The sequence below is a fragment of the Triturus cristatus genome, chromosome 3_1 (assembly GCF_964204655.1).
Source record: "Triturus cristatus chromosome 3_1, aTriCri1.1, whole genome shotgun sequence".
In the NCBI taxonomy this organism is placed as follows: Eukaryota; Metazoa; Chordata; class Amphibia; order Caudata; family Salamandridae; genus Triturus; species Triturus cristatus.
In genome coordinates this window covers 8,523,334-8,550,337 of record NC_140583.1, presented here as the reverse complement: position 1 = coordinate 8,550,337, position 27,004 = coordinate 8,523,334, and the positions used below count along the sequence as shown (strand labels likewise).

Below are 27,004 nucleotides of genomic sequence, written 5' to 3'. Positions count from 1 at the left end.
GTTCCTATGAGAGAGCATCTCTCTCCGTAGAGCAGGTCAACCTCCAATCCAACAGAATCATTGGTGTTCCTATTAGAGAGAATCTCTTTCTGTAGAGCATGTACACCTCCAATCCAGCGGCATCATTGGTGTTCCTATGAGATAGCATCTCTTTCTGTAGAGCAGGTCAACCTCCAATCCTGCGGAAGTATTGGTGTTTCTATGAGATAGCATCTCTTTCTTTAGAGCAGGTCAACCTCCAAACCAGCGGAATCATTGGTGTTCCTATGAGCGAACATCTCTTTCTGTAGAACAGGTCAACTGACAATCCAGCGGAATCATTGGTGTTCCTATGAGATAGCATCTCTCTCTCCGTAGAGCAGGTCAACCTCCAATCCATCGGAATCATTGGTGTTCCTATGAGAGAGCATCTCTTTCTTAAGAGCAGGTCAACCTCCCATCCAGCGGAATCATTGGTGTTTCTATGAGATAGCATCTCTTTCTGTAGAGCAGGTCATCCTCCAATCCAGCGGCATCATTGGTGTTCCTATGAGATAGCATCTCTTTCTGTAGAGCAGGTCAAACTCCATTCCAACAGCATCATTGGCGTTCCTATGAGATAACTTCTCTTTCTGTAGAGGAGGTCATCCTCCAATCCAGCGGAAGTATTTGCGTTTCAATGAGATAGCATCTCTTTCTGTAGAGGAGGTCAACCTCCAATCCTGCGGCATCAGTGGTGTTCCTATGAGATAGCATCTCTTTCTGTAGAGCAGGTCATCCTCCAATCCAGCGGAAGTATTGGTGTTTCCATGAGATAGCATCTCTTTCTGTATAGCAGGTCAACCTCCAATCCAGCGGAAGTATTGGTGTTTCTATGAGATAGCATCTCTTTCTGTAGAGCAGGTCAACCTCCAATCCAGCGGAATCATTGGTGTTCCTTTGAGGGAGCATCTCTTTATGTTGAGCAGGTCAACCTCCAATCCAGCGGAATCATTGGTGTTCCTATGAGAGAACATCTCTTTCTGTAGAACAGGTCAACTGACAATCCAGCAGAATCATTTGTGTTCCTATGAGAGAGCATCTCTCTCCGTAGAGCATGTCAACCTCCAATCCAGCGGCATCATTGGCGTTCCTATGAGATAGCATCTCTTTCTGTAGAGCAGGTCAACCTCCAATCCAGCGGAAGTATTGGTGTTCCTATGAGATAGCATCTCTTTCTGTAGAGCAGGTCAACCTCCAATCCAGCGGAAGTATTGGTGTTTCGATGAGATAGCATCTCTTTCTTTAGAGCAGGTCATCCTCCAATCCAGCGGAATCATTGGTGTTCCTATGAGCGAACATCTCTTTCTGTAGAACAGGTCAACTGACAATCCAGCAGAATCATTTGTGTTCCTATGAGAGAGCATCTCTCTCCGTAGAGCAGGTCAACCTTCAATCCATCGGAATCATTGGTGTTCCTATGAGAGAGCATCTCTTTCTGTAGAGCATGTCAAGCTCCAATCCAGCGGCATCATTGGCGTTCCTATGAGATAGCATCTCTTTCTGCAGAGCAGGTCAACCTCCAAACCAGCGGAAGTATTGGTGTTTCTATGAGATAGCATCTCTTTCTTTAGAGCAGGTCAACCTCCAATCCAGCGGAATCATTGGTGTTCCTATGAGAGAGCATCTCTTTCTGTAGAGCAGGTCAACTGACAATCCAGCGGAATCATTCGCGTTCCTATGAGATAGCATCTCTCTCTGTAGAGGAGGTCAGCCTCCAATCAAGCGGCATCATTGGTGTTCCTATGAGATAGCATCTCTTTCTGTAGAGCATGTCAACCTCCTATCCAGCGGCATCATTGGCGCTCCTATGAGATAGCATCTCTCTCTGTAGAGAAGGTCATCCTCCAATCCAGCGGCATCATTGGCGTTCCTATGAGATAGCATCTCTCTCTGTAGAGGAGGTAAGCCTCCAATCCAGCGGCATCATTGGCGTTCCTATAAAAGAGCATCTCTTTCTGTAAAGCAGGTCAACCACCAATCCAGCGGCATCATTGGCGTTCGTATGAGATAGCATCTCTCCCTGTAGAGCAGGTCAACCTCCAATCCACGGAATCATTGGTGTTCCTATGAGAGTGCATCTCTTTCTGTAAAGCAGGTCATCCTCCAATCCAGCGGCTTCATTGGTGTTCCTATGAGATAGCATCTCTTTATGTAGAGCAGGTTTACCTCCAATCCACGGAATCATTGGTGTTCCTATAAGAGTGCATCTCTCTCGGTGGAGCAGGTCATCCTCCAATCCAGCGGAAGTATTGGTGTTTCTATGAGATAGCATCTCTTTCTGTAGAGCAGGTCAACCTCCAATCCAGCGGAATCATTGGTGTTCCTTTGAGAGAGCATCTCTTTATGTTGAGCAGGTCAACCTCCAATCCAGCGGAATCATTGGTGTTCCTATGAGAGAACATCTCTTTCTGTAGAACAGGTCAACTGACAATCCAGCAGAATCATTTGTGTTCCTATGAGAGAGCATCTCTCTCCGTAGAGCAGGTCAACCTCCAATCCAACGGAATCATTGGTGTTCCTATTAGAGAGAATCTCTTTCTGTAGAGCATGTCAACCTCCAATCCAGCGGCATCATTGGTGTTCCTATGAGATAGCATCTCTTTCTGTAGAGCAGGTCAACCTCCAATCCAGCGGAAGTATTGGTGTTTCTATGAGATAGCATCTCTTTCTTTAGAGCAGGTCAACCTCCAATCCAGCGGAATCATTGGTGTTCCTATGAGCGAACATCTCTTTCTGTAGAACAGGTCAACTGACAATCCAGCGGAATCATTGGTGTTCCTATGAGATAGCATCTCTCTCTCCGTAGAGCAGGTCAACCTCCAATCCATCGGAATCATTGGTGTTCCTATGAGAGAGCATCTCTTTCTTAAGAGCAGGTCAACCTCCAATCCAGCGGAATCATTGGTGTTCCTATGAGATAGCATCTCTTTCTGTAGAGCAGGTCAACTGACAATCCAGCGGAATCATTCGCGTTCCTATGAGATAGCATCTCTCTCTGTAGAGGAGGTCAGCCTCCAATCTAGCGGCATCATTGGTGTTCCTATGAGATAGCATCTCTTTCTGTAGAGCATGTCAACCTCAAATCCAGCGGAATCATTGGCGTTTCTATGAGATAGCATCTCTCTCTATAGAGCAGGACATGCTCCAATCCAGCGGAAGTATTGGTCTTTCTATGAGATAGCATCTCTTTCTGTAGAGCAGGTCAACTGACAATCCAGCGGAAGTATTGGTGTTTCTACGAGATAGCATCTCTTTCTGTAGAGCAGGTCAACCTCCAATCCAACAGAATCATTGGTGTTCCTATGAGAGAGCATCTCTTTCTGTAGAGCATGTCAACCTCCAATCCAGCGGCATCATTGGCGTTCCTATGAGATAGCATCTCTCTCTGTAGAGGAGGTCATCCTCCAATGCAGCGGCATCATTGGCGTTCCTATGAGATAGCATCTCTTTCTATAGAGCAGGTCATCCTCCAATCCAGCGGCATCATTGGCGTTCCTATGAGAGAGCATCTCTCTCTGTAAAGCAGGTCAACCACCAATCCAGCGGCATCATTGGCGTTCCTATGAGATAGCATCTCTTTCTGTAGAGCAGGTTTACCTCCAATCTACGGAATCATTAGTGTTCCTATGAGAGTGCATTTCTTTCTGTAAAGCGGGTCATCCTCCAATCCAGCGGCTTCATTGGCGTTCCTATGAGTTAGCACCTCTTTATGTAGAGCAGGTTTATCTCCAATCCACTGAATCATTGGTGTGCCTATGAGAGTGCATTTCTCTCGGTGGAGGAGGTCAGCCTCCAATCCAGCGGCATCATTGGTGTTCCTATGAGATAGCATCTCTTTCTGTAGAGCAGGTCAACCTCAAATCCAGCGGAATCATTGGCGTTTCTATGAGATAGCATCTCTCTCTATAGAGCAGGTCATGCTCCAATCCAGCAGAAGTATTGGTGTTTCTATGAGATAGCATCTCTTTCTGTAGAGCAGGTCATCCTCCAATCCAGCGGCATCATTGGTGTTCCTATGAGATAGCATCTCTTTCTGTAGAGCAGGTCAAACTCCATTCCAACAGCATCATTGGCGTTCCTATGAGATAACTTCTCTTTCTGTAGAGGAGGTCATCCTCCAATCCAGCGGAAGTATTTGCGTTTCAATGAGATAGCATCTCTTTCTGTAGAGGAGGTCAACCTCCAATCCTGCGGCATCAGTGGTGTTCCTATGAGATAGCATCTCTTTCTGTAGAGCAGGTCATCCTCCAATCCAGCGGAAGTATTGGTGTTTCTATGAGATAGCATCTCTTTCTGTATAGCAGGTCAACCTCCAATCCAGCGGAAGTATTGGTGTTTCTATGAGATAGCATCTCTTTCTGTAGAGCAGGTCAACCTCCAATCCAGCGGAATCATTGGTGTTCCTTTGAGGGAGCATCTCTTTATCTTGAGCAGGTCAACCTCCAATCCAGCGGAATCATTGGTGTTCCTATGAGAGAACATCTCTTTCTGTAGAACAGGTCAACTGACAATCCAGCAGAATCATTTGTGTTCCTATGAGAGAGCATCTCTCTCCGTAGAGCATGTCAACCTCCAATCCAGCGGCATCATTGGCGTTCCTATGAGATAGCATCTCTTTCTGTAGAGCAGGTCAACCTCCAATCCAGCGGAAGTATTGGTGTTCCTATGAGATAGCATCTCTTTCTGTAGAGCAGGTCAACCTCCAATCCAGCGGAAGTATTGGTGTTTCTATGAGATAGCATCTCTTTCTTTAGAGCAGGTCATCCTCCAATCCAGCGGAATCATTGGTGTTCCTATGAGCGAACATCTCTTTCTGTAGAACAGGTCAACTGACAATCCAGCAGAATCATTTGTGTTCCTATGAGAGAGCATCTCTCTCCGTAGAGCAGGTCAACCTTCAATCCATCGGAATCATTGGTGTTCCTATGAGAGAGCATCTCTTTCTGTAGAGCATGTCAAGCTCCAATCCAGCGGCATCATTGGCGTTCCTATGAGATAGCATCTCTTTCTGCAGAGCAGGTCAACCTCCAATCCAGCGGAAGTATTGGTGTTTCTATGAGATAGCATCTCTTTCTTTAGAGCAGGTCAACCTCCAATCCAGCGGAATCATTGGTGTTCCTATGAGAGAGCATCTCTTTCTGTAGAGCAGGTCAACTGACAATCCAGCGGAATCATTCGCGTTCCTATGAGATAGCATCTCTCTCTGTAGAGGAGGTCAGCCTCCAATCAAGCGGCATCATTGGTGTTCCTATGAGATAGCATCTCTTTCTGTAGAGCATGTCAACCTCCTATCCAGCGGCATCATTGGCGCTCCTATGAGATAGCATCTCTCTCTGTAGAGAAGGTCATCCTCCAATCCAGCGGCATCATTGGCGTTCCTATGAGATAGCATCTCTCTCTGTAGAGGAGGTAAGCCTCCAATCCAGCGGCATCATTGGCGTTCCTATGAAAGAACATCTCTTTCTGTAAAGCAGGTCAACCACCAATCCAGCGGCATCATTGGCGTTCGTATGAGATAGCATCTCTCCCTGTAGAGCAGGTCAACCTCCAATCCACGGAATCATTGGTGTTCCTATGAGAGTGCATCTCTTTCTGTAAAGCAGGTCATCCTCCAATCCAGCGGCTTCATTGGCGTTCCTATGAGATAGCATCTGTTTATGTAGAGCAGGTTTACCTCCAATCCACGGAATCATTGGTGTTCCTATGAGAGTGCATCTCTCTCGGTGGAGCAGGTCATCCTCCAATCCAGCGGAAGTATTGGTGTTTCTATGAGATAGCATCTCTTTCTGTAGAGCAGGTCAACCTCCAATCCAGCGGAATCATTGGTGTTCCTTTGAGAGAGCATCTCTTTATGTTGAGCAGGTCAACCTCCAATCCAGCGGAATCATTGGTGTTCCTATGAGAGAACATCTCTTTCTGTAGAACAGGTCAACTGACAATCCAGCAGAATCATTTGTGTTCCTATGAGAGAGCATCTCTCTCCGTAGAGCAGGTCAACCTCCAATCCAACGGAATCATTGGTGTTCCTATTAGAGAGAATCTCTTTCTGTAGGGCATGTCAACCTCCAATCCAGCGGCATCATTGGTGTTCCTATGAGATAGCATCTCTTTCTGTAGAGCAGGTCAACCTCCAATCCAGCGGAAGTATTGGTGTTTCTATGAGATAGCATCTCTTTCTTTAGAGCAGGTCAACCTCCAATCCAGCGGAATCATTGGTGTTCCTATGAGCGAACATCTCTTTCTGTAGAACAGGTCAACTGACAATCCAGCGGAATCATTGGTGTTCCTATGAGATAGCATCTCTCTCTCCGTAGAGCAGGTCAACCTCCAATCCATCGGAATCATTGGTGTTCCTATGAGAGAGCATCTCTTTCTGTAGAGCAGGTCATCCTCCAATCCAGCGGCATCATTGGTGTTCCTATGAGATAGCATCTCTTTCTGTAGAGCAGGTCAAACTCCATTCCAACAGCATCATTGGCGTTCCTATGAGATAACTTCTCTTTCTGTAGAGGAGGTCATCCTCCAATCCAGCGGAAGTATTTGCGTTTCAATCAGATAGCATCTCTTTCTGTAGAGGAGGTCAACCTCCAATCCTGCGGCATCAGTGGTGTTCCTATGAGATAGCATCTCTTTCTGTAGAGCAGGTCATCCTCCAATCCAGCGGAAGTATTGGTGTTTCTATGAGATAGCATCTCTTTCTGTATAGCAGGTCAACCTCCAATCCAGCGGAAGTATTGGTGTTTCTATGAGATAGCATCTCTTTCTGTAGAGCAGGTCAACCTCCAATCCAGAGGAATCATTGGTGTTCCTTTGAGGGAGCATCTCTTTATGTTGAGCAGGTCAACCTCCAATCCAGCGGAATCATTGGTGTTCCTATGAGAGAACATCTCTTTCTGTAGAACAGGTCAACTGACAATCCAGCGGAATCATTTGTGTTCCTATGAGAGAGCATCTCTCTCCGTAGAGCAGGTCAACCTTCAATCCATCGGAATCATTGGTGTTGCTATGAGAGAGCATCTCTTTCTGTAGAGCATGTCAAGCTCCAATCCAGCGGCATCATTGGCGTTCCTATGAGATAGCATCTCTTTCTGCAGAGCAGGTCAACCTCCAATCCAGCGGAAGTATTGGTGTTTCTATGAGATAGCATCTCTTTCTTTAGAGCAGGTCAACCTCCAATCCAGCGGAATCATTGGTGTTCCTATGAGAGAGCATCTCTTTCTGTAGAGAAGGTCAACTGACAATCCAGCGGAATCATTCGCGTTCCTATGAGATAGCATCTCTCTCTGTAGAGGAGGTCAGCCTCCAATCAAGCGGCATCATTGATGTTCCTATGAGATAGCATCTCTTTCTGTAGAGCATGTCAACCTCCTATCCAGCGGCATCATTGGCGCTCCTATGAGATAGCATCTCTCTCTCTGTAGAGAAGGTCATCCTCCAATCCAGCGGCATCATTGGCGTTCCTATGAGATAGCATCTCTCTCTGTAGAGGAGGTAAGCCTCCAATCCAGCGGCATCATTGGCGTTCCTATGAAAGAGCATCTCTTTCTGTAAAGCAGGTCAACCACCAATCCAGCGGCATCATTGGCGTTCGTATGAGATAGCATCTCTCCCTGTAGAGCAGGTCAACCTCCAATCCACGGAATCATTGGTGTTCCTATGAGAGTGCATCTCTTTCTGTAAAGCAGGTCATCCTCCAATCCAGCGGCTTCATTGGCGTTCCTATGAGATAGCATCTCTTTATGTAGAGCAGGTTTACCTCCAATCCACGGAATCATTGGTGTTCCTATGAGAGTGCATCTCTCTCGGTGGAGCAGGTCATCCTCCAATCCAGCGGAAGTATTGGTGTTTCTATGAGATAGCATCTCTTTCTGTAGAGCAGGTCAACCTCCAATCCAGCGGAATCATTGGTGTTCCTTTGAGAGAGCATCTCTTTATGTTGAGCAGGTCAACCTCCAATCCAGCGGAATCATTGGTGTTCCTATGAGAGAACATCTCTTTCTGTAGAACAGGTCAACTGACAATCCAGCAGAATCATTTGTGTTCCTATGAGAGAGCATCTCTCTCCGTAGAGCAGGCCAACCTCCAATCCAACGGAATCATTGGTGTTCCTATTAGAGAGAATCTCTTTCTGTGGAGCATGTCAACCTCCAATCCAGCGGCATCATTGGTGTTCCTATGAGATAGCATCTCTTTCTGTTGAGCAGGTCAACCTCCAATCCAGCGGAAGTATTGGTGTTTCTATGAGATAGCATCTCTTTCTTTAGAGCAGGTCAACCTCCAATCCAGCGGAATCATTGGTGTTCCTATGAGATAACTTCTCTTTCTGTAGAGGAGGTCATCCTCCAATCCAGCGGAAGTATTTGCGTTTCAATGAGATAGCATCTCTTTCTGTAGAGGAGGTCAACCTCCAATCCTGCGGCATCAGTGGTGTTCCTATGAGATAGCATCTCTTTCTGTAGAGCAGGTCATCCTCCAATCCAGCGGAAGTATTGGTGTTTCTATGAGATAGCATCTCTTTCTGTATAGCAGGTCAACCTCCAATCCAGCGGAAGTATTGGTGTTTCTATGAGATAGCATCTCTTTCTGTAGAGCAGGTCAACCTCCAATCCAGAGGAATCATTGGTGTTCCTTTGAGGGAGCATCTCTTTATGTTGAGCAGGTCAACCTCCAATCCAGCGGAATCATTGGTGTTCCTATGAGAGAACATCTCTTTCTGTAGAACAGGTCAACTGACAATCCAGCAGAATCATTTGTGTTCCTATGAGAGAGCATCTCTCTCCGTAGAGCATGTCAACCTCCAATCCAGCGGCATCATTGGCGTTCCTATGAGATAGCATCTCTTTCTGTAGAGCAGGTCAACCTCCAATCCAGCGGAAGTATTGGTGTTTCTATGAGATAGCATCTCTTTCTTTAGAGCAGGTCAACCTCCAATCCAGCGGAATCATTGGTGTTCCTATGAGCGAACATCTCTTTCTGTAGAACAGGTCAACTGACAATCCAGCGGAATCATTGGTGTTCCTATGAGATAGCATCTCTCTCTCCGTAGAGCAGGTCAACCTCCAATCCATCGGAATCATTGGTGTTCCTATGAGAGAGCATCTCTTTCTTAAGAGCAGGTCAACCTCCAATCCAGCGGAATCATTGGTGTTCCTATGAGATAGCATCTCTTTCTGTAGAGCAGGTCAACTGACAATCCAGCGGAATCATTCGCGTTCCTATGAGATAGCATCTCTCTCTGTAGAGGAGGTCAGCCTCCAATCTAGCGGCATCATTGGTGTTCCTATGAGATAGCATCTCTTTCTGTAGAGCAGGTCAACCTCAAATCCAGCGGAATCATTGGCGTTTCTATGAGATAGCATCTCTCTCTATAGAGCAGGTCATGCTCCAATCCAGCGGAAGTATTGGTGTTTCTATGAGATAGCATCTCTTTCTGTAGAGCAGGTCCACCTCCAATCCAGCGGAATCATTGGTGTTCCTTTGAGATAGCATCTCTCTCTCCGTAGAGCAGGTCAACCTCCAATCCAGCGGCATCATTGGCGTTCCTATGAGATAGCATCTCTTTCTGTAGAGGAGGTCAACCTCCAATCCAGCGGAATCATTGGTGTTCCTATGAGATAGCATCTCTTTCTGTAGAGCAGGTCAACCTCCAATCCAGCGGAAGTATTGGTGTTTCTATGAGATAGCATCTCTTTCTTTAGAGCAGGTCAACCTCCAATCCAGCGGAATCATTGATGTTCCTATGAGATAGCATCTCTCTCTGTAGAGGAGGTCAGCCTCCAATCAAGCGGCATCATTGGTGTTCCTATGAGATAGCATCTCTTTCTGTAGAGCAGGTCAACCTCCAATCCAACGGAATCATTGGTGTTCCTATGAGAGAGCATCTCTTTCTGTAGAGCAGGTCAACTGACAATCCAGCGGAATCATTCGCGTTCCTATGAGATAGCATCTCTCTCTGTAGAGGAGGTCAGCCTCCAATCAAGCGGCATCATTGGTGTTCCTATGAGATAGCATCTCTTTCTGTAGAGCATGTCAACCTCCAATCCAGCGGCATCATTGGCGCTCCAGGAGATAGCATCTCTCTCTGTAGAGGAGGTCATCCTCCAATCCAGCGGCATCATTGGCGTTCCTATGAGATAGTCTCTCTCTCTGTAGAGGAGGTCAGCCTCCAATCCAGCGGCATCATTGGCGTTCCTATGAGAGAGCATCTCTTTCTGTAAAGCAGGTCAACCTCCAATCCAGCGGCATCATTGGCGCTCGTATGAGATAGCATCTCTCCCTGTAGAGCAGGTCAACCTCCAATCCACGGAATCATTGGTGTTCCTATGAGAGTGCATCTCTTTCTATAAAGCAGGTCATCCTCCAATCCAGCGGCTTCATTGGCGTTCCTATGAGATAGCATCTCTTTATGTAGAGCAGGTTTACCTCCAATCCAGCGGAATCATTCGCGTTCCTATGAGAGTGCATCTCTCTCGGTGGAGGAGGTCAGCCTCCAATCCAGCGGCATCATTGGTGTTCCTATGAGAGTGCATCTCTTTCTGTAGAGCAGGTCAACCTCAAATCCAGCGGAATCATTGGCGTTTCTATGAGATAGCATCTCTCTCTATAGAGCAGGTCATGCTCCAATCCAGCGGGATCATTGGTGTTCCTATGCGAGAGCATCTCTTTCTGTAGAGCAGGTCAACCTCCTATCCAGCGGAATCATTGGTGTTCCTATGAGATAGTGTTTCTCTCTGTAAAGCAGGTCAAATTCCTATCCTGCGGAATCATTGGTGTTCCTATGAGATAGTGTCTCTCTCTGTAGAGCAGGTCAACCTCCAATCCAGCGGAATCATTGGTGTTCCTATGAGAGAGCATCTCTCTCTGTAGAGCAGGTCAACCTCCAATCCAGCGGAAGTATTGGTGTTCCTATGAGATAGCGTCTCTCTGTAGAGCAGGTCAACCTCCATGTCTAGCGATCAGTTGTCACAGGAGCCACTGATCCAGCTTCCTTTACTCCGATTGGAAACTGCAACTCAGAATTGGCTTGAACACCAGCATCTGCAAGGTCCTGATGCTCTCTTCAATGTTCTGTCATTTTCACTCCCTGCATGGCCACCCCATGAGTTTTCACTCTTTACCACCTTCCCGCTTGTCCAAGCTCAGTCTGTAGCCTGGTGACTTACACTCTGATTCTGGTACCTGACCGTGGCTGGGGACACAGTGTTTTTCGCCATGTCCTCTCTTTTTGATCACCCCCTGCGTATGTCTTCAGAGAGTGAGCCAAAGACACTGATAGGAAGGGACAGCCTCCTCTGGACTCCTCAGATCATCCTCTAGGAAGCCATTCTGGCTGCATTCGTCTTTCGTCCTGGCCATGAAGGAAAATCTTCTCACGCTCTCTGAAACTGCACCTGCAGAAGGAGCTACAGTGATTATACCTTCTGAGCCTCTGGTATTCTAGCAGGCAAAAGATGCAAACCCCGTGAAAGTCTGTTTTGGCCATTCTTTGCCACATCTTGGGCAGTTCCTAAAAAGAGATGGGATTTTGTAAAGAAAATTATATTTTCCTGTCAGAAAAAAGCTGAATTCTATCAGTCCTTCGGGATGCTGAGTGAATCAAGTCATAATGTTTTGAAAAGGTTTATGTGAGGAAATCAGTGCTTAAAAGGCCAGCCTGAGGGCTCGAAGATCCTGTCATCGGGAGCAGAAAGAAAGAAAACTGGGGTAACTGCTATCCACAAGGTGTGACGGGAGCTGGAGGCCTTGGTATCCTTAGAGGTGCAGTGCCTTTTTTTTTACTTTAGCATAGCTGCAGCCTACTGACCTACATTGTACTCTTGTTCGCCTTCATTTACTTTAAAAGAAAATATAAATTGTGAATATATCATTTTTCTTTTCTCGTTGTGACTTTTCAGGACTATACTATTTTCCAACTTTTAAAGCAAATTAATGCAGTTGGCGATATAGCCTTCTTAGGCTGCGACATTCTGCATTTGCATCACTTCTATCTCCTAGTCTTACAAGTGCTCAGGGTTCCCACCCAAGGGCTGATGGTTATCTATAGCAATCCACAGGAGAAGGGGACAGGTGACCATCGCATGGTCAATGTCTATGAAGGGAGAGCATTGTTCAGCACATTAGCAAGGATCAGACACCTGGAAGGTAGAACTCTCTACCATCATACAACACTCCACCATCCTAGGATTTGATGCTTGCTCAGGTGATTGCAGCCACTCTCCCTTCTGCTGTTCAATGTTTGCTCATGTAATGGCTGACACTGTGACTGCTGATTTGCTCATGTGATGACTGACACACTCCCTTCCATTTCCCCATGTGATGGCCAAAACTCTCTCTTTGTGGTGTGTGCTCACGGCGCGGCCAGTTCTGACCATTCCTCGTGTTTGATGTTTGCTCATGTCATGGCCGATTCTCTCTCTCTCTCTCTCTCCCTGGTGATTCATGTTTGCTTAGGTGATGGCTAACTCTCTCACTTGCTGATGTTTGATGTCTGTTCATATGATGACAACACTCTGTTTGAAGTCTGCTCATGTGATGGTCGATGCTCTCTTCCTGGTGCTTGATGTATTCTTGTGTGATGGCCAATGTTCTCTTTCTGGTGTTTAATATTTGCTTGTGTGATGGCCGACACTCTCTTCCTGGTGTATGATGTTTACTTGTGTGATGGCTGATGCGCTCGCTTCCTGTTTTTTTATATTTGCTTATGTGATGGCTGACACACACTCTTCCTGGTGTTTAATGTTTGAATGTGTGATGGCTGATGTTCTCTGTCATGTTTGCTAATGTGACGTCAGGCGCTCTCTCTTTCTTGTGTTTGATGTTTGTTCATGTTATGGCGACACTCTCCTTGATGTCTACTCATGTGATGGCTGACGGTCTCTTCCTGGTGTTTGATATTTGCTTGTGTGATGGCCAACGCCCTCTCTTCCTGGTGTTTGATGTTTGCTTGTGTGATGACCGACGCCCTCTCTTCCTGGTGTTTGATATTTGCTTGTGTGATGGCCGCCGCCCTCTCTTCCTGGTGTTTGATATTAACTTGTGTGATGGCCAATGCGCTCTCTTCCTGGTGTTTGATATGTGCTTGTGTGATGGCTAGCGCCCTCTCTTCCTGGTGTTTCATATTTGCTTGTGTGATGGCTGCCGCCCTCTCTTCCTGGTGTTTGATATGTGCTTGTGTGATGGCCAGCACCCTCTCTTCCTGGTGTTTGATATTAACTTGTGTGATGGCCAATGCGCTCTCTTCTTGGTGTTTGATATATGCTTGTGTGATGGCCAGCGCCCTCTCTTCCTGGTGTGTGATATTTGCTTGTGTGATTGCCGCCGCCCTCTCTTCCTGGTGTTTGATATTAACTTCTGTGATGGCCAATGCGCTCTCTTCCTGGTGTTTGATATTTGCTTGTGTGATGGCCAATGTGCTCTCTTCATGGTGTTTGATATTAACTTGTGTGATGGCCGCCGCCCTCTCTTCCTGGTGTATGATATTAACTTGTGTGAAGGCCAATGCACTCTCTTCCTGGTGTTTGATATTAACTTGTGTGATGGCCAGCGCCCTCTCTTCCTGGTGTTTGATATTAACTTGTGTGATGGCCAATGCGCTCTCTTCCTTGTGTTTGATATGTGCTTGTGTGATGGCCAGCGCCCTCTCTTCCTGGTGTTTGATAATAACTTGTGTGATGGCCAACGCTCTCTTCCTGGTGTTTGATATTTGCTTGTGTGATGTCCAATGCACTCTCTTCGTGGTGTTTGATATTAACTTGTGTGATGGCCAACGCTCTCTTCCTGGTGTTTGATTATATGCTTATGTGATGGCCGCCGCCCTCTCTTCCTGGTGTTTGATATTCACTTGTGTGATGGCCCCCGCTCTCTTCCTGGTGTTTGATATTTGCTTGTGTGATGGCCGCCGCCCTCTCTTCCTGGTGTTTGATATTAACTTGTGTGATGGCCAACGCACTCTTCCTGGTGTTTGATATTTGTTTGTGTGATGGCCAATGCGCTCTCTTCCTGGTGTTTGAAATGTGCTTGTGTAATGGCTGCTGCCCTCTCTTCCTAGTGTGTGATATTAACTTGTGTAATTACCGACACCATCTCTTCCTGGTGTTTGATATTTGCTTGTGTGATGGCCAATGCCCTCTCTTCCTGGTGTTTGATATTTGCTTGTGTGATTGCCGACGCGCTCTCTTCCTGGTGTTTAAAATTTGCTTGTGTGATGGCCAACGCTCTCTTCCTGGTGTTTGATATTTGCTTGTGTGATGGCCAATCCGCTTTCTTTGTGCTGTTTGATATTAACTTGTGTGATGGTCACTGCGCTCTCTTCTTGGTGTTTGATATTTGCTTGTGCGATTGCCGACACCCTGTCTTCCTGGTGTTTGATATTTGCTTGTGTTAAGCACCAGCGCCCTCTCTCCCTGGTGTTTGATATTTGCTTGTGTGATGGCCGACGCTCTCTTCCTGGTGTTTGATGTTTGCTCGTGTGATGGCTGAAGCTCTCTTCCTGTTGTGTGATATTAGCTTGTGTGATGGCTGACTTGCTCTCTTCCTGGTGTTTGATATGTGCTTGTGCGCTTGCCGACGCCCTGTCTTCCTGGTGTTTGATATTTGCTTGTGTTAAGCGCCAGCGCCCTGTCTCCCTGGTGTTTGATGTTTGCTCGTGTGATGGCCGAAGCTCTCTTCCTGTTGTTTGATATTATCTTGTTTGATGGCTGACTTGCTCTCTTCCTGGTGTTTGATATTTGCTTGTGTGATTGCCGACGCCCTCTCTTCCTGGTGTTTGATATTTGCTTGTGTGATGGCCAACGCCCTCTCTTCCTGGTGTTTGATATTTGCTTGTGTGATGGCAAATGCGCTCTCTTCCTGGTGTTTGATATTTGTTTGTGTGATGGCCAATGCGCTCTCTTCCTGGTGTTTGATATTTGCTTGTGTGATGGCCAGCGCCCTCTCTTCCTGGTGTTTGATATTTGTTTGTGTGATGGCCGAAGCTCTCTTCCTGTTGTTTGATATTAACTTGTGTGATGACCAATGCGCTCTCTTCCTGGTGTTTATTTGCTTGTGTGATGGCCGACGCCCTCTCTTCCTGGTGTTTGATATTTGCTTGTGTGATTGCTGATGCCCTCTCTTCCTGGTGTTTGATATTTGCTTGTGTGATTGCCGACGCCCTCTCTTCCTGGTGTTTGATATTTGCTTGTGTGATGGCCAACGCTCTTTTCCTGGTGTTTGATATTTGCTTGTGTGATGGCCAACGCTCTTTTCCTGGTGTTTGATATTTGCTTGTGTGATGGCCAACTCTCTCTTCCTGGTGTTTGATATTTGCTTGTGTGATGGCCGACGCTCTCTTCCTGGTGTTTGATATTTGTTTGTGTGATGGCCGAAGCTCTCTTCCTGTTGTTTGATATTAACTTGTGTGATGACCAATGCGCTCTCTTCCTGGTGTTTATTTGCTTGTGTGATGGCCAACACTCTCTTCCTGGTGTTTGATATTTGCTTGTGTGATTGCCGACGCCCTCTCTTCCTGGTGTTTGATATTTGCTTGTATGATTGCCGACGCCCTCTCTTCCTGGTGTTTGATATTTGCTTGTGTGATGGCTAATGCTCTTTTCCTGGTGTTTGATATTTGCTTGTGTGATGGCCAACGCTCTCTTCCTGGTGTTTGATATTTGTTTGTGTGATGGCCAACGCTCTCTTCCTGGTGTTTGATATTTGTTTGTGTGATGGCCAATGTGCTCTCTTCCTGGTGTTTGATATTTGCTTGTGTGATTGCTGACACCCTCTCTTCCCGGTGTTTGATATTTGCTTGTGTGATGGCCAACGCCCTCTCTTCCTGGTGTTTGATATTTGTTTGTGTGATGGCCGGCGCCCTCTCTTCCTGGTGTTTGATATTAACTTGTGTGATGGACAATGCACTCTCTTCCTGGTTTTTGATATTTGCTTGTGTGATGGCCGAAGCCCTCTTTTCCTGGTGTTTGATGTTTGCTTGTGTGATGGTCGAGGCTCTCTTCCTGGTGTTTGATGGTTGCTCGTGTGATGGCCCACGCTCTCTTCCTGGTGTTTGATATTAGCCTGTGTGATAGCCGACATTCTCTGTCATATTTTGCTAGTGAGATAGCCAACGCGCTTCCTTGCTGGTGTTTGATGTTTGTTGATGTGATGGCGAGACTCCCCGTGAGTTCTAATCATGTGATGGCCGAAGTGCTGTCTTCCTGGAGTTTGATGTTTGCTTGTGTGATTGCCGACGCCCTCTCTTCCTGGTGTTTGATATTTGCTTGTGTGATTGCCAACGCCCTCTCTTCCTGGTGTTTGATATTTGCTTGTGTGATTGCTGACGCCCTCTCTTCCTGGTGTTTGATACTTGCTTGTGTGATGGCCAACACTCTCTTCCTGGTGTTTGATATTTGCTTGTGTGATTGCCGACGCCCTCTCTTCCTGGTGTTTGATATTTGCTTGTGTGATTGCCGATGCCCTCTCTTCCTGGTGTTTGATATTTGCTTGTGTGATGGCTGACTCGCTTTCTTACTGGTGTTTGATATTTGCTTGTGTGATGGCCAACGCTCTCTTCCTGGTATTTGATATTTGCTTGTGTGATGGCCAATGCGCTCTCTTCTTGGTGTTTGATATTTGCTTGTGTGATTGCCGACGCCCTCTCTTCCTGGTGTTTGATATTTGCTCGTGTGATGGCCAATGCCCTCTCTTCCTGGTGTTTGATATTTGCTTGTGTGATGGCCAATGCGCTCTCTTCCTGGTGTTTGATATTTGTTTGTGTGATGGCCGGCGCCCTCTCTTCCTGGTGTTTGATGTTTGCTCGTATGATGGCCGAAGCTCTCTTCCTGGTGTTTGATGTTTGCTCGTGTGATGGCCGACGCTCTCTTCCTGTTATTTGATATTAGCTTGTGTGATGGCCGACACTCTCTTCCTGGTGTTTAATATTAGCTTGTGTGATGGCCGACATTCTCTGTCATATTTTGCTAATGGGATAGCCAACATGCTTCCTTGCTGGTGTTTGATGTTTGCTGATGTGATGGTGACACTCCCCTTGAGTCCTAATCATGTGATGGCCGAAGTGCTGTCTTCCTGGAGTTTGATGATTGCTTGTGTGATGGCCGATGCTCCCCTCCTGGTGTTTGATGTTTGCTTGTGTGATGGCCGATGCTCCCTTCCTGATGTTTGCTTTTGTGATGGCCAACGCCCTCTCTTCCTGGTGTTTGATATTTGCTTGTGTGATGGCTGGCGCCCTCTCTTCCTGGAGTTGGATGTTTGCTTTTGTGATGGCTGACGCTGTCTTCCTGGTGTTTGATGTTTGCTTGTGTGGTGGTTGACAGTCCTTCCATCTAGGTGTTTGATGTTTTCACATGTGATAGCTTCTTCTTTCCTTCCTAGTAGCTGTTGTGGTGTCTACTTATAATCTAGGCCAAGTATCTGATGGTGAATTTCTGTATATTTTTACTTTTCTATAAAGGCTCCTGTCAGAGCGGGAGGTGCTGCTGTACTGTGACTTCCATGGACACAGCCGAAAGAGTAACGTCTTCATGTATGGCTGCAACAACAAGCACAAGCCGGCGCAGCAGCTCCATGAGAGGGTCTTCCCGCTCATGCTGGGCAAGAATGCACCAGATCAGGTACACAGGTGTTTAAATGGCATTGTTCTGGTGGATCCAATAACTACAGCTCACCTCTTCCCCCCTCAGATGAAGCTGACTATCTCAAAGCACCCTCTTACCTCTCAGTGAGACCACTCACCACAGCTAATCTCCTTTGCTGTCAACTACCCCTCTCACCACAGCTCATCTACCTTTTCTACTCAGCTATGCCCACCAATAAAGATACTGTACTCCTCCCCTGTCAACAACCCCCTACTCACCAGAGGTAATCTCTTATTCTCCCTCTGCTACGTCCATCCCCCACAGCTAACCTCCTCCTACTCTGAGATAACTCCACTCATCACAGCTCACTACTTCTCCCTCAGTCAAGACAAGCGTTCCCAAAGCACCCCCTGAATTCTCAGTGCACTTACTCACCACAGCTAATCTACTCCGCCGCCATCAGCTCCCCCACCCACCACAGCTCATCTATTCTCTTATCTGAGGGCAGCAACCACAGGGCTCCTTTTACCTCTAAGTGAACCTCACTCATCTACTCCTCCTCTGTCAGCTACTCCACCCACCACAGCTAACCTCTTCTCTCTCAACTGAAGCCACCCATCACAGAGTACCACCTACCCTCTCAGGGCACCCTATCCAACAGTTAACCCACAAACCTTCTCTCAGCTAACCCTAACCAACACAGCTAATCTACCTCTTCTCACTTAACTAACCTGATTCACCACATACTCCACATAACCACTTTGGTCCCAGTTAACTCTACTCACCACATCTAACCTCTTCCCTCTATGCTAACTCCACCCACCACAGATAAGCACAGCTCACCAAATGTCTTTCAGTTAACCCTAACCACTACCGCTAACTCAACCCACCACAGTTAACCCTTCAGCTAATTCCACCACAACATATGAGCACAGCTAAACCATTCCCCTAAGCCCACAGATTCTCGAGGACCCACCTCTTCTCTTTCGGTTACCTGTTCTTGCTTCCACAGAAATCATCAACTAGAATGGCTTCTAAGTTAGGTACATGTTTTGTATATCAAGCCAGAACTAGGCTCATAAAGCAATGGAGCCCACTTCAGGAACTGTCATCCTGAGCTCTTCAAAGTGCGCTGCATCAGCACCCGGGTTGTACAGGCAGGGATCAGGTGCTGTGGGTGAGTGCGTTGTATTAGCCCAGAGCTCTACAGGCAGATACTGTGGGTGAGTGCACTGTATCAGCGCTCCAGCTTTACAGGCGGGGATCAGCACTGTATCAGCATCAAGCTGTACAGGCAGGTATCAGGTGCTGTGAGTGAGTGCACTGTATCAGCATCAAGCTGTACAGGCAGGCATCAGATGGCGTGGGTGAGTGCACTCTATCAGCATCGAGCTGTACAGGCAGGTATCGGATGCTGTGGGTGAGTGTACTGTATCAGCATCAAGCTGTACAGGCAGGCATCAGATGCTATGGGTGAGTGCACTGTATCAGGTCCCAAGCTCTATAGGCAGGTATGAGGTGCTGTGAGTGAGTGCACTGTATCAGCATCAAGCTGTACAGGCAGGCATCAGATGGCGTGGGTGAGTGCACTCTATCAGCATCGAGCTGTACAGGCAGGCATCAGATGGCGTGGGTGAGTGCACTCTATCAGCATCGAGCTGTACAGGCAGGTATCGGATGCTGTGAGTGAGTGCACTGTATCAGCATCAAGCTGTACAGGCAGGCATCAGATGGCGTGGGTGAGTGCACTCTATCAGCATCGAGCTGTACAGGCAGGCATCAGATGGCGTGGGTGAGTGCACTCTATCAGCATTGTTAGACCTGGCACCATTGGCGTGGGTCACCCTCCCATTTTTGTCTGTGCCTCAATGTGTTTTGTGTTGGTGTTAGCTGCTCAGGGCACTGTGCCACTGCCATCCAGTGCCACAGTGCAAGTGCTCCCTATGGTAAAATGTATTATGTGAATTGACTTCCACGTTTGGTTTATTTGGTTTACTATCAGTCCCTAGTAGAGTGCACCCGGGGTGCCAAGGGCTTGTATATCCAAATGCTGCTAGTGGGCTTGCAGCACTGGTTGTGCCACCCACCGAAGCAGCGGGGTAAAATGTGTCTAGGGTCTGCCACTGCAGAACCTGCGCGCGGTCTGGTACCGTCGCGCTGACTGAGCAAGTGTCCCCACTTGCCAGTCCCTAAACCTTCCCTTAACTACATGTTAGTCACCCCTCTGGTAGGCCTAAGCGCAGGGTGCATTGTAGGCATAAGGTAGGACATGCCCTGATGTGTGTGGCATGTCTTAATAGTGAATTACAGCCATTTTCGTTTTTCACTATTGAAGGCTACCTGCTCTCCATAGGCCAGAATGGGCTGCTGGGATCGCTACACGCTGTGACCCCAGTGGACTCAGAGAGCATGGTAGAAAGTCATGTTTAGTATGCCTGAACTCGGGATAATAAAATCCATCTTTTAGTAAAGGTTATTTTAATATCCTGGGTTTGCAAATGCTACTTTTAGAAAGTTAGCCTTTGCGTGCCTGACCATCTCAGTCCGCCTCTGCTGTGTGTGTGTTCTGCCTAGCAACAGTACAGGAGCAGGGCTGGGGGATTCCAGGAGACAGGTTGGCTGCCAGGTGGTGGGTAGAGAGATTACACCGGGATGGGTGGGAGGAGTACACCCTGACTCTTGAATAGACCTGTGCTCTGCCACCACAAAGCCGGCGCCGCCCCCTGTGGAGCGGCTGATGTCTCTGCCCTGCTGCTGAAAGGAACAAGCCGAGTCACCACAACAGAGTGCTCCAAAACTGGACTGAGCCAGGCCCAGGCCCCCTGGCGCTAGAGAACAAAAGAATCCCTGTATAAAAGTAGGAGCCTGGCTCCTAAGAAATCAGATCCAGATTGAACCACGAAGGAACTCTGCCCGACTAGAAGGACCTGGAAGAAGCTGAAGGAGGAATAACTTTCCCTGACCTGAGGGACTGGCCTGCAGTAGGTGCCTTGCTGAGGAAGGAGAGGAAAAAGACTGAAAGAGACTTTTGCACTTTGTTCTTCAACTATCTCCAAGGGCTTGGAAGAAGAGCTTGCCCCCTGAACTGAACCCCAGGACCAGTGGGTTCACCGTGTCTCCGCTCGTCTGAGAACTCGAGCCGTGTGCTTTCTCCCGCCGGAGTGCTCTGCGCACCTTGCCACCCCTCCTAGGGCCGTGACACCCAGAAGCCTGGCCGCCTCCCCTCGCCGAGAGCCCCGCTCTACCCGAGTCGCTCTGGACCCATCGAGGCTGGCCGCCCGCTTCCCTGTCACCTGCCTGCCACTGGAGCGTGCCTGGTGCCCTCTCGCCCTCCCGCCGGATTTCTAATTGGGAAGTGAAATCAAGCCTCGGACGGCCGCCCGTACGTCGTAACGTATCCGGCCGCCCCGCTTCACCTCCCAACCTGAGTCGGACCGTGCCGCCCTCCGCAGTGACCTCCCGCACAGTCCGTGTCGGAGGCCCTGGGCCGCACCTGTCTACCGAGAGCCGCCCGCTGAATTCTTGATCCGGAAGACCCACGAGGTGCAGAACCTGCATCTCCCCTGAAGACTCGTCCAGGCACATCGCACGTTCCCAGGTACAGTGAACTCTCTATCGGACTCGGGGTCCGCAACGTTCTGATTTCCCCGTATCACTGTATCCCGGGTGCACTGCGCATCCCCGTGACTGGACCGACTCAACCGAGCCCTGTGAAGCGCTCGTGATCGAATAAGTTACCAAAGACAAGAACAGTGCCTAATTATCATCTTGTGGCTTCCATTTCGCAACCGTTATTGATGGTCTTGTACATGCCTGCGTAACAAAGAATCTTTTATATAAAGCATCCGTATTTTTGATACAACTTACGCCTGGTGTCCATTTGTGGGGGATCATTGTGGTTTACTGTGTGTGATCATAAATGCTTAACTGGCTAGCGCCCTGAAGTTTAGCCCTGACTGCTCGCGCCACACTACCTTTAGGGTGAGCAGGGGTTGTTCTGAAGGGGTAATCCTCTCGCCCTGAATAGAAGAAGGGACCACTGCTTGTCACAAGTACCTACCTGTGCCAACCAGATGTTCCCCATTCTAACAAGCATCGAGCTGTACAGGCAGGTATCGGATGCTGTGGGTGAGTGTACTGTATCAGCATCAAGCTGTACAGGCAGGTATCAGATGCTATGGGTGAGTGCACTGTATCAGGTCCCAAGCTCTATAGGCAGGTAGCAGATACTGTGGGTGAGTACACTGTATCAGCATCATGCTGTACAGGCAGGTATCGGATGCTGTGGGTGAGTGTACTGTATCAGCATCAAGCTGTACAGGCAGGTATCAGATGCTATGGGTGAGTGCACTGTATCAGGTCCCAAGCTCTATAGGCAGGTAGCAGATACTGTGGGTGAGTACACTGTATCAGCATCTTGCTGCACAGGCAGGTATCAGGTGCTGTGAGTGAGTGCACTGTATCAGCATCTTGCTATACAGGCAGGTATCAGGTGCTGTGAGTGAGTGCACTGTATCAGCATCAAGCTGTACAGGCAGGTATCAGGTGATGTGAGTGAGTACACTGTATGAGCACCAGAGTTCTACAAGCAGGTAACAGGTGCTATGTGCGAGTACATTGACTTAGCACCCAATCTCTACTCACAGGTAGCACATTCTTTGGGTGTGTGCACTGCATCAGCTCTTAGGCTCTACAAGCAGAAATCAGTTACTGTGGGTGAATGCACTGTATCAGCACCCACGCTCTACAGGCAGACATCAGATACTGTGAATGAGTGCACGTATCAGTCCCAGAGCTCTACAGACAGGTATCAGATGTTTCAGTGAGTCAACTGTTTAAGCAACTGAGCCCTACAGGCAGGTATCAGATGCTGTGGGTGTGTTTACTGTATTAGCATCTGAGCTTCACCGGTAGTTATTAGATACTGTGGGTGAATGCACTGCATCAGTACCTGACTCTAGAGGCAGGTATCAGATGCTGTGGGTGAGTGCGCTGTATTAGCCCCAGAGCTCTACAGGCTGGTATCATATACTGTGGGTGGGTGCACTGTATAAGCCCCAGGCTTTATAGACAGGTTGCAGATGCTGTAGGTGGGTGCACTGTATCAGTCTCAGAGCTCTACAGACAGGTATCAGATGATGTGAGTGAGTCCACTGTTTAAGCAACTGAGCGCTACAGGCAGGTATCAGATGATGTGAGTGAGTCCACTGTTTAAGCAACTGAGCGCTACAGGCAGGTATCAGATGCTGTGGGTGTGTTTACTGTATTAGCATCTGAGCTTCACAGGTAGTTATCAGATGCAGTGGGTGAATGCACTATATCAGCATCTGAGCTTTATAGACAGATTGTTGATGCTTTGAGTGAGTGGACCATATCAGCACCTGATCTCTACAGGTAGGTATCAGATGCTATGAGTGATTGTACTGTATCAACATCCAAGCTTTACAGGCAGCTATCAGAGACTGTTGAGTAGCGCACTGTATCAGCATCATGCTGTACAGGCAGGTATCAGATGCTGTGAGTGAATGCACTGTAGCAGCACACAAGCTCTACAGGAAGGTATTGAATGCTCTGAGTGAGTGCACTGTAGCAGCACACAAGCTCTACAGGCAGGTATCAGATGCTGTGAGTGAATGCACTGTATCAGCATCATGCTCTACAGGCAGGTATTGAATGCTCTGAGTGAGTGCACTGTAGCAGCACACAAGCTCTACAGGCAGGTATCCGATGCTGTGAGTGAGTGCATTGTGTCAGCACCCGAGCTCTACAGGCCGGTATCGGATGAGTACATTGTATCCCCCTCCGAGCTCTACAGGCAGGTTTCAGATGCTGTGGGTGAGGGAGGGCAATGCACCATCACCCGGGCTCTACAGGCAGGTTTCAGATTCTGTGTGAGTTGCCCACCATCATAAATCCAGGAAGTGACACCCCTGAAGGGATTCCTGGCCACACAGGAAGAGGGACATGGTTTGGAGTGTGACTTTGTTGTGTGCAATATCATCCCAGACCTTCCCACGTGGACACACGCGTGCCCATTCTCACCCCTAACTCAGCCCTTGCACGCACATCTGTTCACAGGCCTGATAGCTGTGCAGTACTTGTTTTTGTGCACACCCTTTGCACCTTTCCTGCTCATACACCAGCCTGACCACACCACTAATTGCAATCCACAAATATCAGTCCATACATGCTTACACGCCCTTCTTCAGACCCTTGCCATATCCCTTTCGTACATGGCGGCACACACTTGTGATGTCACTGCTCTCTGTCAGATCTACCTCTGATCTTTGTTTCATTGTTGCTGCAAGAGTGGCCTGTGACTTAGATACATGCACGTGGCCCCTGCTGTACACTAAGCGCTGTGTTTTCAGTTCTCCTTCCAGAGCTGTAAATTTAAAGTCCAGAAGAGCAAGGAAGGGACTGGTCGGATTGTGATGTGGAAGATGGGAATTGGCAACAGTTACACCATGGAGTCCACCTTCGGCGGTTCTACCCTGGGTAAGTAGTTACATACCCTTACATGCTCCTGCTCTGAGTCTGCAGACCCAAAGGTAGACAGGGGAGGTGTATTGCATTCCTGTAAGATTGGGTGGCTCTGCTGACAGTGATGCTACCCAGAGCAGCACATGGTTCATTCTGTGTTGGTCACTGTACCTTTACCCACTCACCACAGCACCAGAATGCTCCTGCTTGTAGCTGGTTGAACATCAGTGAAGATGCAGTGCATGGTGCCAGACAACTGCTTCAGAGCCCACAGGCAGCAAGACCAGCAGCGACACAATGCCACGGGTTCCAGGGATGGACCCAAAGTCAACCCCTCACATGAGGATATAAAAGACCTGAAATGGGCAGCAAGAGTGATGCTGAGACTGTATGTCCTTGTACTTTGCAGGCACTCAGGACCTGAACCAGTTGGTCACATCAGAGAGCGCCAGATGAAAGTTGGGTGGCAGGTACATGCTTATACAGGTGATGGTCGAAAGGAATTGTGGACCCATGTAGAGGGTCTACAATGTCAATTCACGTGCGCCCTCTTCTTTTCTTACTCTGCACCACTTCCCTTGCTGATATCGTCTCCTCATTTGGATTTTTTTACTACCTTTATGCACACAACTCCTAAATACTCTTTTCTTCCCCACTTTCTCACCCCTTTTGCAATCTCAGATATCCAATTGTGTTGCTACCATTCATCTTTGGATGGCAGTACTTCCCCTCGTGCTGACTCATCTAGAGCACAGGCTTGTACTTCCCCTCGTGCTGACTCATCCAAGGCACAGGCTTGTACTTCCCCTCGTGCTGACTCATCTAGGGCACAGGCTTGTACTTCCCCTTGTGCTGACTCATCTAGGGCACAGCTTTGTACTTCCCCTCATACTGACTCATCCAAGACACAGGCTTGTACTTCCCCTCATGCAGACTCATCCAAGGCACAGGCTTGTACTTCCCCTCAGGCTGACTCATCCAAGGTCATGCTTGTACTGCCCTTCACGATGACTCATCAAAGGCACTGACATGTACATCCCCTCATGCGGACTCCTCCAAGGCACAGACTTGTACTTCTCCTCATGCTGACTCATCCAAGGCACAGTCTTGTACTTCCCCTCATGCGGACTCATCCAAGGCACAGGCTTGTACTTCCTCTCATGCTGACTCATCTAAGGCACAGGCTTGTACTTCCCCTCAAGCTGACTCATCCAAGGTCATGCTTGTACTGCCCTTCACAATGATTCATCAAAGGCACTGACATGTACATCCCCTTATGCGGACTCCTCCAAGGCACAGATTTGTACTTCTCCTCATGCTGACTCATCCAAGGCACAGGCTTGTACTTCCTCTCATGCTGACTCATCCAAGGCACAGGCTTGTGCTTCTCCTCATGCTGGCTCATCTAAGGCACAGGCTTGCACATCCCCTCATGCTGACTCATAGAAGGCACAGGCTTGTACTTCTCCTCATGCTGACTCATACAAGGCACAGGCTTGTACTTTGCTTCATGCTGACTCATCCAAGGCACAAGCTTGTACTTCTCACAATGACTCATCTAAGGCACATGGTTGTGTTTCTCCTCATGGTGACTTATCTAGGGCACAGGCTTGTACTTCCCCTCTTGCTGACTCATCCAAGGCACAGGCTTGTACTTCCCCTCATGCTGACTCATCCAAGGCACAGGCTTGTACTTCCCCTCGTGCTGACTCATCTAGGGCACAGGCTTCTACTTCCCCTCGTGCTGACTCGTCTAGGGCAAAGCTTTTTGCTTCCCCTCATGCTGACTCATCCAAGGCACAGGCTTGTACTTCTCCTCGTGCTGACTCATCCAAGGTACACGCTTGTACTTCGCCTCATGCTGACTCATCCAAGGCACTGGCTTGTGCTTCCCCTCGTGCTGACTCATCTAGGGCACAGGCTTGTACTTCCCCTCATGCTGACTCATCCAAGGCACAGGCTTGTACTTCCCCTCATGCTGACTCATCTAGGGCACAGGCTTGTACTTCCCCTCATGCTGACTCATCCAAGGCACAGGCTTGTACTTCACCTCATACTGACTCATCCAAGGCACAGGCTTGTACTTTGTTTCATGCGGCCTCATCCAAGGCACAGCCTTGTACTTCGACTCATGCTGACTCATCCAAGGCACAGGCTTGTACTTTGCTTCATGCGGACTCATCCAAGGCACAGGCTTGTACTTCCCAACATGCTGACTCATCCAAGGCACAGGCTTTTACTTCCCCTCATGCTGGCTCATCCAAGGTCATGCTTGTACTGCCCTTCACGATGACTCATCAAAGGCACTGGCATGTGCATCCCGTCACGCGGACTCCTCCAAGGCACAGACTTGTATTTCTCCTCATGCTGACTCATCCAAGACACAGGCTTTACTTCCCCTCGTGCAGACTCATCCAAGGCACAGGCTTGTACTTCGCCTCAGGCTGACTCATCCAAGGTCATGCTTGTACTGCCCTTCACGATGACTCATCAAAGGCACTGACATGTACATCCCCTCATGCTGACTCATCCAAGGCACAGTCTGTACTTCCTCTCATGCTGACTCATCCAAGGCACAGGCTTGTGCTTCTCCTCATGCTGACTCATAGAAGGCACAGGCTTGTACTTCTCCTCATGCTGACTCATACAAGGCACAGGCTTGTACTTTGCTTCATGCTGACTCATCCAAGGCACAAGCTTGTACTTCTCACAATGACTCATCTAAGGCACATGGTTGTGTTTCTCCTCATGCTGACTTATCTAGGGCACAGGCTTGTACTTCCCCTCATGCTGACTCATCCAAGGCACAGGCTTGTACTTCCCCTCATGCTGACTCATCCAAGCCACAGGCTTGTACTTCCCCTCGTGCGGACTCATCTAGGGCACAAGCTTGTACTTCCCCACGTGCGGACTCATCTAGGGCACAGGCTTCT

The 27,004-nt window shown here is 48.2% G+C and overlaps 1 protein-coding gene across 5 annotated transcripts in view; it reads left to right on the top strand.

Moving 5' to 3' along the window:
• Positions 1-27,004, top strand: part of AGBL2 (AGBL carboxypeptidase 2) — a 1,238,365-nt gene that overhangs the window by 420,571 nt on the left and 790,790 nt on the right. For all 5 annotated transcript variants that reach the window (XR_014979319.1, XR_014979321.1, XR_014979320.1 and 2 more), the window contains exons 8-9: positions 17,465-17,624; positions 23,960-24,086. Coding sequence is in view for 2 of the 5 variants with exons in the window: in XM_085646520.1 (XP_085502646.1) it covers positions 17,465-17,624; positions 23,960-24,086 (287 nt within the window). In the remaining 3 variants the exon portion in view is untranslated. The remainder of the gene's footprint in view (positions 1-17,464; positions 17,625-23,959; positions 24,087-27,004) is intronic.